The sequence below is a fragment of the Vanessa cardui genome, chromosome 8 (assembly GCF_905220365.1).
Source record: "Vanessa cardui chromosome 8, ilVanCard2.1, whole genome shotgun sequence".
Classification (NCBI taxonomy): domain Eukaryota; kingdom Metazoa; phylum Arthropoda; class Insecta; order Lepidoptera; family Nymphalidae; genus Vanessa; species Vanessa cardui.
In genome coordinates this window covers 5908713-5929160 of record NC_061130.1, presented here as the reverse complement: position 1 = coordinate 5929160, position 20448 = coordinate 5908713, and the positions used below count along the sequence as shown (strand labels likewise).

At 36.6% G+C, this 20448-nt stretch overlaps 3 protein-coding genes across 3 annotated transcripts; 2 read left to right on the top strand and 1 right to left on the bottom strand.

Moving 5' to 3' along the window:
- The first annotated feature begins 350 nt into the window (after window positions 1-350).
- On the top strand, window positions 351-4299 carry LOC124532114 (acyl-CoA Delta-9 desaturase-like). The gene is made up of 5 exons (XM_047106817.1): window positions 351-669; window positions 1496-1626; window positions 1821-2026; window positions 2493-2675; window positions 3861-4299. Exons 1-5 carry the CDS (start codon window positions 450-452, stop codon window positions 4102-4104), a joined length of 984 nt encoding a protein of 327 aa, XP_046962773.1. The 5' UTR covers window positions 351-449; the 3' UTR covers window positions 4105-4299.
- Window positions 4300-8533: 4234 nt separating this feature from the next.
- Window positions 8534-10444, bottom strand: LOC124531847. Its single transcript, XM_047106397.1, has 3 exons — window positions 10125-10444; window positions 9871-9980; window positions 8534-9791 (listed from the first exon to the last, which is right to left on the bottom strand). Exons 1-3 carry the CDS (start codon window positions 10192-10194, stop codon window positions 9267-9269), a joined length of 705 nt encoding a protein of 234 aa, XP_046962353.1. The 5' UTR covers window positions 10195-10444; the 3' UTR covers window positions 8534-9266.
- A 394-nt stretch (window positions 10445-10838) lies between these two features.
- Window positions 10839-19991, top strand: LOC124532003 (E3 ubiquitin-protein ligase TRIM9). The gene is made up of 8 exons (XM_047106617.1): window positions 10839-11731; window positions 12317-12412; window positions 12733-12966; window positions 13384-13531; window positions 16851-16993; window positions 18780-18918; window positions 19325-19555; window positions 19627-19991. The coding sequence occupies exons 1-8, from the start codon at window positions 11048-11050 to the stop codon at window positions 19932-19934; spliced, it is 1983 nt and encodes a 660-aa protein (XP_046962573.1). The 5' UTR covers window positions 10839-11047; the 3' UTR covers window positions 19935-19991.
- The last annotated feature ends 457 nt before the right edge of the window (window positions 19992-20448 follow it).

Below are 20448 nucleotides of genomic sequence, written 5' to 3'. Positions count from 1 at the left end.
GGGTACGCCACTCCGAGGTCCCGGGTTCGATTCCCAGCCGAGTCAATGTAGATTATCAATAATCTTCTATGTTGTCTTGGGTCTGGGTGTTTGTAGTACCGTCGTTATTTCTGATTTCCATAACACAAGTGCTTTAGCTAAGTACTTTGGGATTAGAGTAATGTATGTGATGTTGTCTCATATGTATTTATTTAAAATAACAACTTCGTACTAATATGATATATTCGTAAAATTAATATCGTCAATAAAGAAGATAAATGCTTAAAAAACAATTTATATTGATTCTAAAAATTATATTTGCAACATCGCGACTTGTTTTTAATTTTAAATTATATTTTTTTTAGATGATGGCGTCTTCGATCATTACTGTGACGAAGAAAAAACGCGATGATGGTGAAAGCATTGAATGCAGCCTACAAGCCCGGCAACAGAACAAAAAAGATGTGTATATGACTTACAAAATCAATGATTATTACGACGAAGCTTTGCCAAAAAATGAATTTAAACTAATGGCACCAATAAGGCGATGGGAAAAGCGAATGGGCTTCATCACTCCTATTCGTTGGACGAGTTCTACAATCATAACTATATTTCATATTGTAGTAGTCCTTTATAGTCTACATTCGATTACTTTAGATGGGGCTCCTATTTGGAAAACTGTACTATTTTGTAAGTTTTACTCAACAGTTTAAAAATTATTTTTCTCACGTTTTGCTTTATTGGTAACAGAATAAAAACGATTTCGTCATTTCATCATTTTCTTTTGGCAATTTTATTTAGATAGGCATAGGTACAATTTATATTGAATTTGATTTTTTTCCAACACTAAAAACTAGACCTAAAATAACAATCAGTACGAGAATCAATTAATTGGAAATATTTTTAAAATGATAATAATAATAACTTGTTTAACACACGTTTGCATATAATGAACACGTACATATATCAATTACGCAGCATTTTATGTACATCATAACAAATAATTAAAGAAACCCACAATACAATTTGGACTTAGGTATCATTCTGATAAATAATTTAATTAAACGGTTACCTAAAATTGCTTTGCTATTAAATATTAATTTTTGTTTGAGAACATAATACAGACAAAATAAACAAAAAGGAGAAATGGGCTTACTTAAAATCTACGTCGGCACAATGAAAACGAATTATACTCACGAATTATATTAATTGTCTCAGTTAATATTTACCTTTTATACATACCTCATATTACACCTCTGGGACATTATAGACTATAAAAATAATATATATCTTGGCCATCTTACAATTAGCCGTTTCACATAATATGGTCAACCACATTATCAGGAACTGGTTAATTTGAGAAACTGTATTTGTCTTTTAACCACGACATATCATGAGATAAAATGATTTCATGAATTGTTTAACCACATCAATCATCATATAGTGATTAATTCTAATATCTGGCCACGACATACATAATATACAACAATTAAGAATACATTTTGTTTTTCTTTAGCATTATTTTGCGGAGGTATCAGCGGCTTCGGTGTAACTGCAGGTGCACATAGATACTGGTCGCACCGGTCATTTAAGGCAAAAATTCCTCTACAAATTATAATGATGATATGTTTTTCACACGCTGGACAGGTATATACGATTTTTATTACTTAAAGTAACCTAAGTTCCAGTGTTGGACTTTATTTCCCTCTAAGAATTATTTTTTTCACTATTCTTACATGAAAATTAAATATATTTTCTTAATGAACTCACTCCTCAACTCTGTGTCATGCCAGATTATAACTTTCTCTAATAAAGTGATAGTAAAAATTGATTCCAAACAGAACAATATCCCCAATTGGGTGCGGGATCACCGTCTTCATCACAAAATGTCCGAGACTTCTGCGGATCCACACGACGCCAACAGAGGGTTCTTCTTCGCGCACATGGGATGGCTTATGATGAAGAAGCATCCACATGTGATAAGAGAAGGCAAAAAAATTGATATAAGTGACATTCTGAACGATCCATTAGTCAAATTTCATACAAAGTAAGTTGCGAACTTTTACCGTACAGGACAAAATTATTTAATTAGAGTATTCATTTTTTCATTTGGCAATAAATAATATACTACGTGTAGTATAATAATTTTAGCGAATGCGATTATAAAAAACGATGCCGATGACGCTGTAGTACATCCATTACTCTTTTAATCTAATGGGATGTAGCCTAGTCCTGTTGCAGTCAGGAACCATAGAGAAATGGACTTTAAGTCAAGGCACAAGAATGTTACATTGAACTACTATCTACTGAGATTCAACGGAGAAAATCAATACATTTTTGTAGGACCCGGGTTTTAAACCAAGCCCGGGCATCTTTTAATTTTTGATAATCCTTATGAAATAGTCTTTAGACTTTTAAGAAGGTATATTTTAAACGTTACTTTAAACATATATGTATTGTTACAATTTATAATTGTTATCTTTATAAAACTTTATACCATTTTTTTGTTTCAGATACTTCAACTTCTTGAAATTTCTGTTATGTTTTTTACTGCCAACCCTCACGTCAATATTTCTTTGGGGTGAATCGGTAAAAATAGCTGTTGGAAGCACATTGATTCGATATTTGCTTAGCTTACATTTTACATGGTCAGTCAATAGTTTTGCCCATTTATGGGGAAATAAGCCATACGATGTGTGAGTACAGTAAAAAACTTATTTATCATATTATCAAATAATAACCTCATAGCTATAATATCCGAGAGCAAAATTTATTCAAAAGAAAAGTTAAGAGTATATTTAATATTCATTATCTGAAGAAATAAAAATATAAAATAAAGTAAAGGTAGATGGGCCCCAGGCAATCTCATGTTAAGGTTAGAGAGTAGGTATAGTACGATACAACTTAGATGTATCAGCATCATCATCATCGTCATCGGCAACTTCAATAAAACTGATTACTACCGATTTACACAACCAATAGGAACCGCGCCATTCAATGTTATTTGTCGCTATAGATTCTCGCGTCAGTTCAACCCAAGAAAGCAAATACATGTAAATCGTCACGTCAAATTTACGAATATATTGGATCATATGATATTACAAGTTATTACGATTGTGTAAAGATCATATTCACATAAGAAATAAGTATTGATAATTGGGGATAGCGAACGTAATTCATATGTGAACGGTTTATGAATTTTGCCGATGCTACATCTAATTTGTGTAATGTGTTGTACTATAAGTATCAAATAACAAAAATGCGATAAAGAACGCTTCGATTCGTGACGTGCACGTGTCTTCTGAACTTACAAATAGACAGACAGAGTTACTTTTACTGATTATTCGATACTTACATATTAGAAATGAGCACAAAACGATTCTGTGAAAGGTTATGCCCTTAAAAACGAAAATGTAATAGAATGAAAAAAAATTTTGTTGTTGTTAAATCTCACAACACTTGAATAATATTCGACGTACCCTCGCTTACATCGCAAGTGACGCGTTACACACAGTATACGGATTATGTTAGGTCTTTTGTCAATGAAAAAGTCCTAATAAAACCCGAAGAAACCAGACACATAAAAATTAGACCGGACACGGCCGTAAAAAAGCCGCTCACATTCCGGATTTAATCGACAACAATAATTAAACCCGACATAAATAGGCCAATATGAAAATGTTAATTGTCATTGTTTTGTTCATTTTTATTTATTTTCCCTATAGACAATCTTGAATACTATAATTGAAATAAGAATAGAGTACAAGTGGAGTAGAGAATCTGAAATGTGACAATCACTAGTTATGTGTTTTTCCTTGAGAGTTTTATCTGCAGTTGATGGTTGATTCGTTTACTTATTTAAATCTTCGATTGTATTACAGCAAAATAATGCCATCGGAAAATTGGAAAGTGTCATTAGTAGCGATGGGCGAAGGTTGGCACAATTACCATCACAGCTTCCCATGGGATTACAAAGCGGCAGAGCTCGCCTACTTATTGAACTTGACGACATTTTATATCGACTGTTTCGCGTCAATTGGTTGGGCGTACGATTTGAAGAGAGCATCGCCCTCGTATATAAAAGCTGTAATAAACAGTCGAGGTCCTAAAGAATATAATCATTGATCATATAAGTCATGGAACCTTAAAATGTGATGCTGTGAATCCTACGGCTGATAATATGTAAGATTAGACCTATAATAGTTCACTACGGTGTAAATTATATTAGCTATTTGTTTCGGAATTTCTTGATTAAATTTTGTTTCACTGTAGTGGACGTGGAGTAATTAAATCACAAAAATAGTTCATTATTACTTATTCCGATAAGAACATGCTTTGATTACTTTCTTTCCTCATACTTAAGTTTTATTTATATGTAAGTTTAACTTATTTTGTACCTAATACATTATTGAATAAAGAATTATTGTTATGTAAGTACATTTTGCATCCATTTATTTTCTTCAACATACTTTATTTTAACCAACGACTGACCGCCTCTTTTAGTCTACAATAACTTGAAATTGGCCAATATGCCAATGAAAATATTCAATTTATGTGTCCATATATCTTACTACATTTAGAATAATTGTTTTTTGTGTCAATCTGTTATTCTCTGAATTTTTTATATAAAATTGACCTGAATTTAAAACATAGTTCTATCTGAATCAAATAACGAAATAATAAATGTATTGTTGATTTTTTGAGAAACGACACAATAAATAATTGTGATACTGTCTGATAATAAAAACAACAGTACATAAGCTAAAATAAAAAAATACACCAAAGTTGCGGTCAGTATGACAGTATAAATACTATATATATTATTGGTAATTCGACGTATTCCCGTTAGGAGGTGATTGGGTGGCTTTTTCCGATAATTTTAACTCCCATATGCATCATTCAAAAGTGAACCATTATTAAGTTATTTGTTTTTTTTTTTTAAATAAGTCAAATATGTAGCAATAATAAGAAAGAACACAATTAGAGATGTAAATTGGAACAATTACTTATTTCCCGGGTAATAACTTCCTCCCAGGCTTAGGACAAAGATTGCAATGTCCAATTGTAATAGTTTTCGCAGCATATTGAATAAATTATAAAAGTAATAATCGTCGTAATCGTCCAGGTTACATAAGAGTTAAACAAGGATTTTATTCCATGTTATGTTTAAACCAATAAGAAGCATAAAAGCGCCATTCCTTTCAACTTATCTACTCACTAACCTACATATATAGTTACGTAAAATTTAAATAATACTATAATTATTTCGATAACAGTAAGTTGGTTATTAAATCCAACTTAAGATTTTTGACACAAAAATGATTACTATTAATAAGGGAAGTGAAGAAATGAGTATGTCAAGTGTAGAAGATAATAAAGTTGACCCAATGGTTGTATTTCTTTTGTACTACGTCACTATCTGAGCTTAATAAATAATCTTAGATTTTTGTACCTATAATTTTGACAGCGTATGGACCTTTTTTCCAACTATGACCAACTTTACGTTTACGAATTTACGTTTATATCAAACTATATTTCAAATAATATAACTTTTACCCTCTACGTTTTATTAAGAAATAGTTTTTAAAGAAAATTTTCTATTTATTTTTATTACTGTAGTTTTTTCATACATAAGTTCATCGTAACCATTATTTCAGGATAACTTATTCTAGGAAATAATGCACCCACAAATTTACATTTCTTTTATATACCTCATATTTAAACTAAATTCGAATTCGCTTAATCATAAAACTTTAGATGATTTAATATTTATTTTATAATCCAGACATACACATTGGTTATATTAACGTTTATAATATTTTAAGATAGCAAGTTGAACATCAGGAGTTCTTTTTATGAAAGCATCATCATCATCATCATCATCATCATCAGCCCGTTTTTGTCCACTGCTGGATATAGGCCTCTCCAAGCGCACGCCACTGTGGTCTTTCTCCGGCTACTCGCATCCAGCTCCTGCCTGCCGCCTTGCGTATATCGTCACTCCACCGTGCCTGAGGACGTCCTACACTACGTTTGCCGAGACGCGGTCTCCACTCTAGAACACGTTTTCCCCAGCGGTTGTCGGTTCTACGACAAATATGACCAGCCCACTGCCACTTCAGCTTACTAATCGGGTGGGCTATGTCGATGACTTTGGTTCTTTGACGGATCACCTCATTTCTGATGCGATCCCTCAGAGAAACGCCGAGCATAGCCCTTTCCATAGCACGCTGAGCGACTTTAAACTGGTGGACTAGCCTTGTCGTGAGTGTCCACGGCTCCGTATGTCATGACGGGTAGGACGCACTGGTTAAAGACTTTCGTCTTAAGGCACTGCGGGATTGACGATGTAAAGATCCGACGTAACTTCCCAAACGCTGCCCAACCTAGCTGAATTCTTCTATTCACCTCGTCCTCAAGGTTGTTTCTACCTAATCGCAAAGTCTGTCCGAGGTAGACATATTTTTGAACAACTTCGAGGACGGTACCGTGTATCGTAGTCGGTTCCGGTAGAACATGTTCATTGAACATGACCTTGGTTTTACCCAAGTTCATCCGTAGGCCGATACGCATAGAAGAATCAGCCAGCTCGTTCAGCATTTGTTGTAGGTCCTGCAGCGTTTCTGCCATGATGACGATTTCGTCTGCGAATCTCAATTGAGAGATGTATTCGCCATTGATGTTGATGCCACGTCCTTTCCAGTTCAGCGTCTTGAACATATCCTCCATTGCATTAGTAAACAATTTGGGGGAAATAACGTCCCCTTGTCTCACTCCTCGATGCAATGGTATGGGATTTGTTTGCTGATTCTGTACTCGGACGGACATGGTGGCAGCTTCGTAGAGACATCTCATCACTTGGATGTATCGCCAATCAACTTGGCAACGCTGCAGGGACTCCAGAACAGCCCAGATTTCAACCGAGTCAAAGGCCTTCTCATAGTCCACGAATGCGAGACACAGGGGCCGATTATACTCTTGGGACTTCTGTATAATCTGCCGCACTGTGTGGACTTCGCGCAAGACGGTTCGTGATCACTCTTGAAAACAGCTTATAGACGTGGCTCAGTAGGGATATGGGACGAGAGTTCTTCAGCAGGGTTTTGTCTCCCTTTTTGAAGAACAGGACGACCACACTCCTACTCCACGCCTCTGGAGTTCTCCCTTCAAAGAGGACAGAGTTAAAAAGCTTCTGGAGTTCCCTGAATACTGGTTTACCTCCTGCTTTTAATAACTCCGTGGTAACGCCGTCCTCTCGAGGGGCTTTTCCATTTTTAAGCTGTCTAAGAGCAATGTCGATTTCGCCAATACTGACTTCAGGCAGTTCTTCGGAGAAATGGCGTGTTAATGTAGCTCTAGAATCCTCATTTTCGGGATCAGGTCGAGATGCATGCGATGCGTATAACCGGCCGTAGAAGTCCTCTACTTCCGAAAGTACTGCCGGCTTGGAAGAAACGACTTCTCCCCTTACTTTGGTCAACTTCGCCAGGTGGCTCCTTCCAAGAGATTGTACGAACACCTTAGACCCCCGATTCTGCTCAATCGCTCTTGCAATTGCAAGAGTATTGGAGCACCGGAGGTCGTGCCGTACGCGCCTGCTGATCTCTTGGTTTAATTGCCGTATCTCCGACGAAGTGACAGGTGGGTTTTCACGTCGTTTCTTCATGAGCCCTAAAGTCTCTTCCGAAAGGTTTGACTTCCTGCCCTTACGCTGCATGCCACAATATCTCGTGCCTTCTTCCCTGAGAATTCGAACTACATTTTCGAGGTTCTGGTTTACGTCAGTTGTGGTTTCCACAGCATGAAGTTATGAAAGCAATGTGACAATAATGTTTATCTATCTTATCAATTTTAATAAGTTTTTTTTTTTTAAATAAAACTGTTAGACTAAGATCACATTTACATTAATTCATTTAGAATTTACATTCGCGATTATGTTACTTAATAAATAAGTCATAAAAATTTTCACTCACCTTATAGTGGTCGCCCCTGATGCACCGCAACATCTTGCCCTGTAACACCTACGCCACTGTGCCCACTGATGAGAACTAAAATAATCTCATGAAATAGGAAAAATACTTGTGGCGACTTAAGCCAGTTTCTTAGTAAGTCAGTGTTGAATACACATAACTTACGTCAATCATTTTCAACAGACTTCAAAAAGGAGGAGGTTAACAAACTTTTAACAGTGTGAACCGATTATGATAAAATTTTTTTTATCTGTTCCATGCATTTAATAAATGTGCTATATGTTGGTGTAAAGCAAATCTTATTGCGTCGTCTATACTTTTATAATAATATTATAAATGTGAAAGTAACTCAGTCTATCTGTCGCTCTTTATAAGACCAAACCACTGAACCGAATTTTGAGAAATTTGTTACGAAGCAAACTTAAACTCCAAGGAAGGACTTACTTAGGCTGTTATTTTTTCTAATACATAATAACCAACCCCTAAACTAGTTTTTAATATATTATCATCGAGTTTCTATCAAATATTGCAAAATAAGAATACAGTACCGTTCCTTAAAATAATAACTTTATTTAAAGATCACAAAGCATAATTTTTAGGCAAAAATTAATGTATTACATACCTACTGGTTTCGACATCGATCATTCATAGAGTATCAACACTGGCTGCAGCAATATTGTATACATTTGACAAAATAATAAAATTATATGTAACGCGCACCGCACGTGATAACAAACACAATCTTTTCGAATGTATTCATTTACATTGCGTGTTAAAAATAACACGACATATGTGTTGGATAAAAGTTGCAATGGATATAGAACTGTTAGTTACTTAATCTATGATAGTAGAACCGACGCGAAACACTTCGATATAGCAATATAATTTCTTTTAAAATAAATCCCAGGTTTTGTTAAAAATTTCCTCACTGGCAACAATACTCTGAACAAGCTTTTGCAGTTTGCTGTAAATTCTGCCTGACATGTTACTGTAAAGCCAATACTGTACAGGGCATTGCAACTACATACATACACGTCGTACATCGCCTTTAACACACAGCATGCTTTATCTATCTCTATATATATCACAAAAAATAAATATTATTTTTTTGACTATCACCTAAACTATAATTAATAAATGAAATAAATAATTTGTGCAAATACTATTTACATTTTGCTTCTTTTATGAGCAATATGAATTCTAAAATCATCGCTGAAAACTTTTATATATGAGTATTTTGTCATAAACAATTAAATTTCATAGATGATAAGTATTTGCATAAGGTGAGTTATTATGTAAAAAACCTATTCAACATTTTCAGTCATCAACTATTGAATATATATCAACTTTTAAATTGTTTTCATCATCAGACTTTTGTATTTCATGTATGACTTTGGCTTCTTTGACTGGTCTAATATTTTCATCCTTTTGTAGTTTACGTTTTAAGCTTAATCCTTTCTTAATGCATGTATCCGTCTGCTCAGTATTTGATACTCTTCTTTTCTTTGATTTGGTGATCACACAGTCAAAGTCTGACGAATCGTCATCATAATCAGCATACAGTGGAACAGAACGTCCACTCCTTGTTGATCTATGAGGCTGTATTCTAGTGGACTCAACAATTTGGATTGGTGGAGACCAGGCGGTCATATTTGATGACTGCCTTGCTTGACGGTATGAATTTATTGACATTAACTTTATATATACAGCGAGGGTTCTAGCTTTTTCAGCCGGTGCTAAAGTATGGGGAATAAGACTCCAAGGCATGCGTCTGTCTCTCACATTTAAATATCGTCTTGTCATCATTTTGGGTGGAGTAATGCCAGGTTTTTCCTCCTGTTGCTATAAATTAGAGAAATAACACAACTATTTATAATATAGATACCCTATAAGAAAAAAAATTACACATTATTTTATTTACCTCTTTTTGTGGTGGTTGATCGGGTTGAACTATCGCCTTTGAATAATTAAGTGCCTTAAGTATGTCCATCATTTCTTCTTTACTTAAATTATCTTCATCTAGACCATACTCTAGAAAAACATAAATTTTCCATGTTAATTTACTTTTATCCATCTAACAGTAACAGGCTATATATAATTTTTGTAAATAATAACTTAAATGATATTATTATTTTTAGAACATTAAATAAATTAAGTATATCAAAATACACGAACCGCTCAACTGATTTTTTAAGCTCTTTAAATCATGATCACAGCTATCGTCTGATGACAAAACTGAGTCCATAATAAAATCTTTATGAAAAAAAACGCTTGTTAAAATTTATCTTTAACTTTAATGGTATAAAATCTAGTCTATTTGAATGAAATAAAAAATTAAATCTTATATTTAAATTATATCCACTCCAATTAGAAATCAGGGTCTATTTCTAACAAAATTTTGGCTTTAAACATTTCAATTAAGCATAATTTATTCTGGTAATCTCATAACATTTTAACCGCTATCAACAAATAAACAACATCTATATTATTTACGATATCTCACTTGTCAGTGTCAAAACCTTTTTAAAACAAAAAATAAAAACGCTTAAGCATATCCTATACAGCCTCATCTTTTATAAAAGATTTTCCGAAGACTAACATTCATTGTACTAACAATGAAAAAATATAAACAACACTATGTTTATAAACAAATATTATTTATAAATTAATAAAACAATTTTATTATCCTCATATGGTCATATGCAAAAATAGCTCTTTTAAAAAAATACTTCATAACGAATAGAACTACTCAATATTTGTGGATATAATAATATATTAATACCAAACAAAACAGGAATATCTTATTATTTATCTAATATCTACCATTCATAATTATGTACATCTGTGCTTTGATTGATTGAGTAGGTAATTTATTATCTGTGCCTTTGTGGCTGCAGGTGAACTTAATGTTTCGCTTTTGTATTTTTTAATATTATTTATTAACTATGTTTACGACTATACAGACTAAAGTGATTTGAAATGTGATCATCAAATTAAAAATGCAGTACAATCATGTTTTGTTTAATTTAGTAAATTATTTTTATACCTGAAAGAGTAGTTATATTGAAATCCAATTTATTAAAGTAATACGATCGAAAATGGAAGAAGAATTGAGATGTTTTATATGTAAAGAATTCTATAGAGAACCTGTTCTTCTTCCTTGTGGTCATGCTTTGTGTCGTATTTGTGCTGTTGGCTTACAAACTCATGTCCATGAAACAGACAATACATCGACTGTGACGACTGATTATCAGGAGGCTGATAAAGCATCTGTTTCGAGTGAAACGGATAGTGGTGTTGTTTGTGGATCAAGACCCAATAGTTACGCAGGTGCTACCGCGGCCACTGCCTACTCTTCAGCGACGTTAACTATAACCTGTCCACTTTGTAATAAGCAAGTATACTTAGATGATAATGGAGCAGAAGGCCTTCCACCGTTTCGTGTTATGCGAACCATTGTTGAACGTTTTGGCGGAATCACTGTGACACCTCCTGCTGAAGAAGCATGTCAAATGTGCGAAGGAGAAAGAAGGGCAGCTATTGTGCGATGTGAGCAGTGTTCCGTACGGTATTGTGCGAGTTGCAGAGACGCATGGCATCCCACGAGAGGGCCTCTTGCACAACACGAGTTGAGAGCTTTAGGAACTACATGTAACGACCATGGCTCTACACCTATCCTTTACTGCAATACCTGTTTGGTTCCAATTTGCCAAAGTTGTGTTGCCGAGAGACATTCATCACATGAAACACAGCAATTATCTAGTGCAGCTAGGGCACATAAGGTAGAATTATCATAATAATTGTTTTGTCAAATTTTCATAAAAGAATATTTTCTATTTTTATCATTGACTGCTAATACAAGTGATAATATCTAATATAATTAATTACTATCATCTCATATCATTCCCTATATCAATATTTTTGTTTTGTATTTATAAGTATGACTAGATAAGATTGTTTATTTTCATCAATGTAATGCTTATTATTTTCTATAGAAACTTAATTTTGTTTTATTGATTTAGACAAAAACCCACCTAAAGTAAATTTATAATAAATCTAATAATAGAAGAAAATTTAACTTGTTGATGTTGGCTTTGATTATTCAAAAATACTTAAAAAAAAAATTAACATTGCCCTTACATTATCATCATACTCTTGTCCTTATTCCAATTTTACTCAGGGCTAGTGATATTAGATATTCTCTTCCATACTTCTCTTTCTGACATCATCTCACAAAATTCTTTTCAGCCATATTGTTTTTTACACAATGCATTCATTGTTCCTTTGGTAGTGGTCTTCCTGTATAAACTAAGTTTCAACAAAACTCAGTAATATTGTTCATTCTGTATAAATATAATTTGTTTTAGACTGAACTATCACAAACACTGCACCAGTTGTCTGAAGAAGCTAAGGCTATGACTGAATACATCCAACTAGTCAAAGGATCAGGAGATAAAATTAATGTAAGTAAAACAAAACAAAACACATATTGTATAATAAACAACTACATACATCAAGAATATTTAAAATTACATAGATTTCTATTATATACTACTTAAACAGTTATGTGTCCCAATGCATAGAAGTAGCAGCCAACAGCACATACTATATGCTTGGTTTTTATTGTCAACTTGTTTAATAGATTTTTGCCCAATTATCGGATGTACATGGTCTGTTTCATTGTTTTATTAAAGTACCATTTAACAAATAACTAACATTAAAGAAACTTCAGAAATAAAATATATTATGCTATCATTTAAGTAATATGAATAAATTAAATCAGGAATCGTGCGAGGAGCTGGAAGTACAAATAGATCAGGCATGCGCAGAGATAACTCGAGCAATAGAAAGGAGACGGGATGAGCTAATAAGAGCAGCTCGTAACACGAGATCTCAGGCCGTCAACAACATGCGCTCACTGACATCTCAAGCCGCGCAAAAACTGCGCGAAGCGACCGCCTTACTACATTTCTCGATAGAGGCCTTGAAGGAATCGGATCATGCAGCATTTCTCCAAGTAAGATCTTGATAATAGTAATTATTTTTATAGCAATTACTTTGTATACATTCATTATTGTTAGGCTTTCTGATGTGATGTTTCCCCCCAGACGGGAGATGCTTTCCACCGTTTCCTAACTTTAAAAATACATGCCACCAGTAAATCATGATGTCATGTTCTTTCATTCTTGGCCAAGAATATGGACTTATTATTAGTTTAATTATAATATTTAAACATTTGACGCCATACTATAAAAGTCAAATATGGTAGATATATATTCTCATAATAAGCTCCAAATGTCAATCGCTCCATCTTATGGGTATTTTTTTCTAGTTTACTTATTAATAAAAATAATTAATATACTAGATATGCTTGAAATTTTCAGCTATTAAATTTGTAATAATCCTACATCTATTTTATCGATTTCGTTCCTAGGTGGGTAGGATTCTATCTGCGCGTGCGCAGGACACCACGTCGGGGCTGCGGTCGTCGTTGGACGCCCCGCCCGCTCCATCCGCGCTAACACTGGACATCGAGCCCGTACTGCGCACTGTAAAGACAATGAACTTCATAGAATGTATACGTGAGTTGGTCTAAAGATATACTTTTACGTACTTTATAACAAGAACCCTTTTTCTAAGTTTAATTTTGTAATAAATGTTTTTATTCCGGCTAACATTTGGACTGCAGCTCCGGAAAAGGAAATGAAGACCTCAGGTACAATATCAATAGCATTACACTTACTTAGAATCTACTTTTCCTACATTATTTACGCTTCGACAAAGTGTCTGATAAGATTAAGTTAAGTACGTCTTAATACAGTTATTGAAATCGATTAATAGAACTAAAAATACTGAAAAATGTCGAAAAATCCAATCCGCTGGCCTTTGACGCCGAACTTTGACGATAAAAAAGTTTGATTTTGAAAAACATTTATTCTTTATATATATCTGTAGTTTATATCCTTCCATGGGGTATAAGCCTGATTCGTACCCAATTTTATGCTCATACACCTTGTAACAAATTGTCAAGCAGGTATAATTTAACAAATCATATAGTACAAAGTTATTCCAAGTTTATCCCTGAACTGTGGTATAGGCATTAGGTACATGTATTAATCAATACAGTACAATAATGAAGCAATATGACAATAATGATTCACATACTATACACACACTTATCAGTAAGTGTATTTCGATAAAATGGAACAATTTATGTCATTGGAGCACTATCTCTATCACACACCCTATTTACACTACGATGTTAGCGTAATTTGTAATTGTTTTTATTTTTATAAAGCGAACTGTATATTATTTATTTATGTTTTATTTATTTTAGGACGGCATACAAGTAGATAATAGGCTATTTGACTGGTTTTTAAAATCCATTTTATATTATTTAGTAGAGGTTAAGGAACCCAGTAAAAGTTGTTTTTTTTTATTTCTAGTACATATTTGCCAAAAATATCATATTAAAAATTCAATATTTAAATAACGCGCGAAAACGCTACTTGGTCAATATGGCGCTGCATTAGGGTCGGTGACGTCACTTTGCTGTATTTTAATGTGTGGTGCATATACTAGAAAAGCAAGGTTTACAAGAAAGTGACTTCATCATAAATCCGGCCAATCAGGAGCGTTTTGTAATCACGTGACAAACGTTTGAAAAAATGCATTTTTATTTATTGATTTTTGAATAAATTAAGTATTATTTTCAAGTTTTGTTAGTAAACAAACATTTTAAAACTCATAATATACACTGATTACAATAATTCACAATTTATTTTTTGCATTGTCAAATAGCCTATTATGTCACATGATAATTCCCTCTCCTCATAGACAACCACTGCTAATATTGTCGCGCCAATGGAAAATGCCGCAATTCAGATACACGTACTCCGATTTTTACTTGGCTATAAGGCTTTGTGCATGCCCGTCTGGGTAGTTACCACTTCCTCATCAGATATTCTATCGCCAACACTGATACCGAATATTACAGTATTCGTGTGTTCTGGTTTAAATCTGAGTGAACCAGTGTAACTATAGGCACAAGAGACACAATCTTAGTTCCGAAGATTAGTGGCGCATTGGTAAGGAATGGTTAATATTTCTTACAGCGCCATTGTCTATGGGCGGTTATAATTACTTGCAACATATAACCGTAAAAAGATAAGCAATACAATTAAAGCTTGCTTCGATCGTGTCGGATTTAAATTAAGATTTCATAGTTGAATGGGAGGAGATTCTCCATCGTAATCGGTCGTTTGAATGCGGTCCGGAGAACTTAACAGAACGCTAGTATAGAGTGTCAATACAATCAAAGCTCGCTTCGATCGTGTCGGATTTAAATTAAAATTTCATAGTTGAATGGGAGGAGATTCTCCATCGTAATCGGTCGCTCGAAGGCGGCCCGGAGAATTTAACAGAACGCTAGTATAGAGTGTCAATACAATCAAAGCTCGCTTCGATCGTGTCGGATTTAAATTAAGATTTCCTAATGGGAGGAGATTCTCCATCGTAATCGGTCGTTCGAAGGCGGTCCGGAGAATTTAACAGAGAACGGTAGTAGATAGTGTGTCAATACAATGAAAGCTCGCTTCGATCGTGTCGGATTTAAATTAAGATTTCATAATGGGAGGAGATTCTCCATCGTAATCGGTCGTTCGGAGGCTGTCCGGAGAAATTAACAGAGAACGCTAGTATAGAGTGTCAATACAATCAAAGCTCGCTTCGATCGTGTCGGATTTAAATTAAGATTTCATAATGGGAGGAGATTCTCCATCGTAATCGGTCGTTCGGAGGCGGCCCGGAGAACTTAACAGAACGCTAGTATAGAGTGTCAATACAATCAAAGCTCGCTTCGATCGTGTCGGATTTAAATTAAGATTTCATAATGGGAGGAGATTCTCCATCGTAATCGGTCGTTCGGAGGCGGCCCGGAGAACTTAACAGAACGCTAGTATAGAGTGTCAATACAATCAAAGCTCGCTTCGATCGTGTCGGATTTAAATTAAGATTTCATAATGCGAGGAGATTCTCCATCGTAATCGGTCGTTCGAAGGCTGTCCGGAGAACTTAACAGAACGCTAGTATAGAGTGTCAATACAATCAAAGCTCGCTTCGATCGTGTTGGATTTAAATTAAGATTTCATAATGGGAGGAGATTCTCCATCGTAATCGGTCGTTCGAAGGCGGTCCGGAGAACTTAACAGAACGCTAGTATAGAGTGTCAATACAATCAAAGCTCGCTTCGATCGTGTCGGATTTAAATTAAAATTTCATAGTTGAATGGGAGGAGATTCTCCATCGTAATCGGTCGTTCGGAGGCTGTCCGGAGAAATTAACAGAGAACGCTAGTATAGAGTGTCAATACAATCAAAGCTCGCTTCGATCGTGTCGGATTTAAATTAAGATTTCATAATGGGAGGAGATTCTCCATCGTAATCGGTCGTTCGGAGGCGGCCCGGAGAACTTAACAGAACGCTAGTATAGAGTGTCAATACAATCAAAGCTCGCTTCGATCGTGTCGGATTTAAATTAAGATTTCATAATGGGAGGAGATTCTCCATCGTAATCGGTCGTTCGAAGGCGGTCCGGAGAACTTAACAGAACGCTAGTATAGAGTGTCAATACAATCAAAGCTCGCTTCGATCGTGTCGGATTTAAATTAAGATTTCATAATGCGAGGAGATTCTCCATCGTAATCGGTCGTTCGAAGGCTGTCCGGAGAACTTAACAGAACGCTAGTATAGAGTGTCAATACAATCAAAGCTCGCTTCGATCGTGTTGGATTTAAATTAAGATTTCATAATGGGAGGAGATTCTCCATCGTAATCGGTCGTTCGAAGGCGGTCCGGAGAATTTAACAGAGAACGGTAGTAGATAGTGTGTCGTGTCCCGCAGCGCCGGGCGCGCCGGAGATGGCGGTGGAGGCGTGCGCGGCGCGCGGCTGCTCGTGCACGCTGGCGTGGCGCGCGCCGCACGCCCCGCGCGCCGTGCGCGGCTACGTGCTCGAGTTAGACGACGGCCTGGGCGGGCCCTTCCGGGTGAGCTAACGTTGTTATTTATACATTATACATATACAGTAGCGTGCAAAAGTTTTGGGCCATCCTATTTTTTATAAATATTGCACAGCAATACGAAGGTAAAATAAATAAAAAACAGCCTATTATAACAGATATTTATTTATTTTCGAAAATAACGATTTATGTACATTGATATTATTCTCAAATAACTTTTTTTTTTTTCAAAATATTTCTATTAATAACTGTTCAAAGTATCGGGTCACACGTTATTATGTAAATAAAAAATCAAAAACCAAAAATAACAAAGGTGAATTAACGATAAATGTTTTCTATTTAATTATTCGACTTAATACTTTGTTGCCATGCCCTTGGCAGCGATGACTGCAGCGAATCGACGAGACGTCGAGTCAATTAACTGTGAGATTCGGTCTTTTGGCAAATTTTCCCATTCTTTTCGCAAATGATTCCACAATTCTGTCTTATTGGAGTGATTTTCCGTTCCAGCCCGAACCTTTAGGTCTTGCCACAAGTTTTCGATGGGATTTAAGTCCGGTGATTGTGACGGCCGGGGTAGTACACGGACTTTTCGGCTCCGAAAAAATTTTTTGACAAGACACGAAGTGTGTTTTGGATCGTTATCTTGCTGAAAAATCCAACCACGAGGCAAATTTTTTGTCGCAAATGGAAGCATGTGGTCTACCAGAATATTCTTATACATTACAGCGTCCATATTACCTTGAATTTCCACAAGCGGACCACCGCCATCAGCAAAAAATGCTCCCCAAACTTTGATGTTCCCACCACCGTGTTTCACAGTAGGAGTCTGATACCTTACATGATATCTAGTACCTGTTGGACGTCTTACGTACTTCCGACCATCGCTTCCAAACAATTGGAATTTCGATTCGTCAGAAAATAGCACTTTCCGTCAGTCTGATGCTGTCCAGTGTTGATATTTTTTTGCAAAGTCCAACCTAGCCTTCTTATTTTTTTTGCTAATCAGTGGTTTCTTCACGCCAATACGTCCAATCAGTCCCACGTCTTTCAGGCGTCGAGACACCGTACTGCGACTAATATTGGCTAGATATTCGCTGCGTAATTAACTTCAGCTGCAGTTTTTCGCGGATCGGCAACACACTTTCTTCTTATAATTTTTTCGAGACGAATTGAAGTTTTTCGCGGCCTACCGCTGCGTTTTTTATCGCACAATAAGTTAGTTGTTTTATGTTTGTAAATAATACGATTCACAGTACTTTTACCGACTGATAAAGCCCTTGCAATAAAACGTGAGCTTTTTCCCTCTGAAGAAAGCTTAATTACGATTTCGCGAACCTGAATGTTCGTGTGTTTCGGCATCGTGGCCACAAGATGGCTACTTTCCTTTGTGGAATATTTTTTGACACCAGCAGGCATAAAAAATTAAACAAACCGGGAGTACAAAGCCGAGGCGTGTAGTGGCCCGAAACTTTTGCACATCAATATCAGTTATTTTACGTAGTACACGTACAATATGCTACGAACCAATCAAATATTTGATGTTTTCGTCTATATTCGAACTATCTTACATATTTTAAACGATGGACCAATGAAAAAAAATATTTTTTTCAATCAAATGGAAAAATCCGAGTGGCCCAAAACTTTTGCACGGTACTGTGTATAATATATTGTTTGATTTTTCTATTTTTATTTTGTGTAATATGGCAATCAAATCACTCTACGTGATATTCTTCGCGTCCGCTATTCGCAATGCTACTGGCTCGCCGCGCGATGACATCTGAACTCATCATAAGCCTTTTATCTCTTCCAGGAGGTGTACTGCGGCCGAGAGACGGTGTGCACTATTGACGGACTACACTACGCGTCGCTGTACAGCGCTCGCGTGAAGGCGTTCAATGGCGCCGGCGAGGGACCCTACAGCGAAGTTATAGGCTTGCAGACATCACCCGGTGAGTTCGATAGGGAACACAGTCTAACCTTTGTTGAATGTCATTAATGCGTCGCCAATAACGGAATTCAGATGTCAAGTATCTATTATCTGTAATTTTACTGACTCGCTCACACATTAGACCGATAGAAAGTATTTTTATTGGTTGGGATAATAATTGTAAATCCAGTCTACGCAAATGCGTCAATATTCTAATACATAACATCTTGTAAGATGTGAAGACTTTAAAATAAAGAAATTACAATTTGAGCTTACTTCATAGGTTTAACTGTATCACTTTCCCAGCATCGTTGAACAGTAAAAATCGTTCATGTGCTTCTAGAAATTGATCACACAGTAAATTGCGTTTAGTTTCAACACTGTATCTGTAAAAGTTTTACACGTAATATTGAAAATATCATTTATAGTGGCGTGGTTCACCTGGGACGCCCGGTGTGCCAGTGCGGAGGGCGGGCTGGCAATCGGCGCGGACGGGCTCGTGGCGCGCGCCAGCGGCTGGCAGCCGCGAGTGGCGCTGGCCGACCAGCCGCTGGCACGGGGACTGCACTACTGGCGCCTGCGCATCGACGAGTACGACGGCGACGCGGACCCCGCCTTCGGGATCGCGCGAGCTGACGTCGCCAGGGACAAGATGCTCGGTAAGTCCTACTAATGCGCACTGGTGTGACGCTCTATGCGGTAGGGTAGCACTGATTGTGATGGTGCGCAGGCAGCGACGCGCTGGGCTGGGCCATGTACATCGACGGCGTGCGCTCGTGGTTCGTGCACGGCGGCGCGCACGGCGGGCGCGCGGCGGGCGGCATCGCGCGCGGTTGCACTGTGGGCGTGCTACTGGACCTGACGCGCGGCACGCTGCGCTTCGCCGTGGACGACGTGCCGCAGGGCGACGTGGCCTTCACGGGGCTGCGCGGCGCGCTCTACCCCGCCGTGTCGCTCAACCGCGGCGTGGCCGTCACGCTGCAGCCCGGCGTGCCGCCGCCGCCCGCGCTGCTGGCCGACACGCTGCCCGACGACTAGCGCGCCGCTCGCCCAGGCCCACCCATCATCGCTTCTTGTCCTCTATTTGTACCCAAACAACGCATACGTATGTCGCCGTCGAGGAAATCACAGAAACCATCCCAGTAGTGAGCCAATTGACAACGAATTGCTGTGCTCGCCTGAACTCCAATGTTCGTTATTACAAATAGTCTAAATCACTGCCTCCCGGCTAAGTGGAGTTTGGATCTGTGCTCAAAATTGTCCGAATGGAAATACAAAAAAAAAATAAAACTATAAACCACCAACAAAGACACGTACGAACTAACACTTGCTTCAATTGTTTTTGTTTCCATTTCCAATATATTATTTTATTTACAAAGTCAACACCGGGAAATTCGTATATATTTGATTAATATCGCCATATCAATTTGTTGGGAGGTCAGTGACGAAATAGAGCGCATATATATTGTAAATATTTCATGTAGGTAAAACAATATTACCAGTGAAACAGACTTTTTTGACGGTATTTATTTATATTACGTCAAATATATAT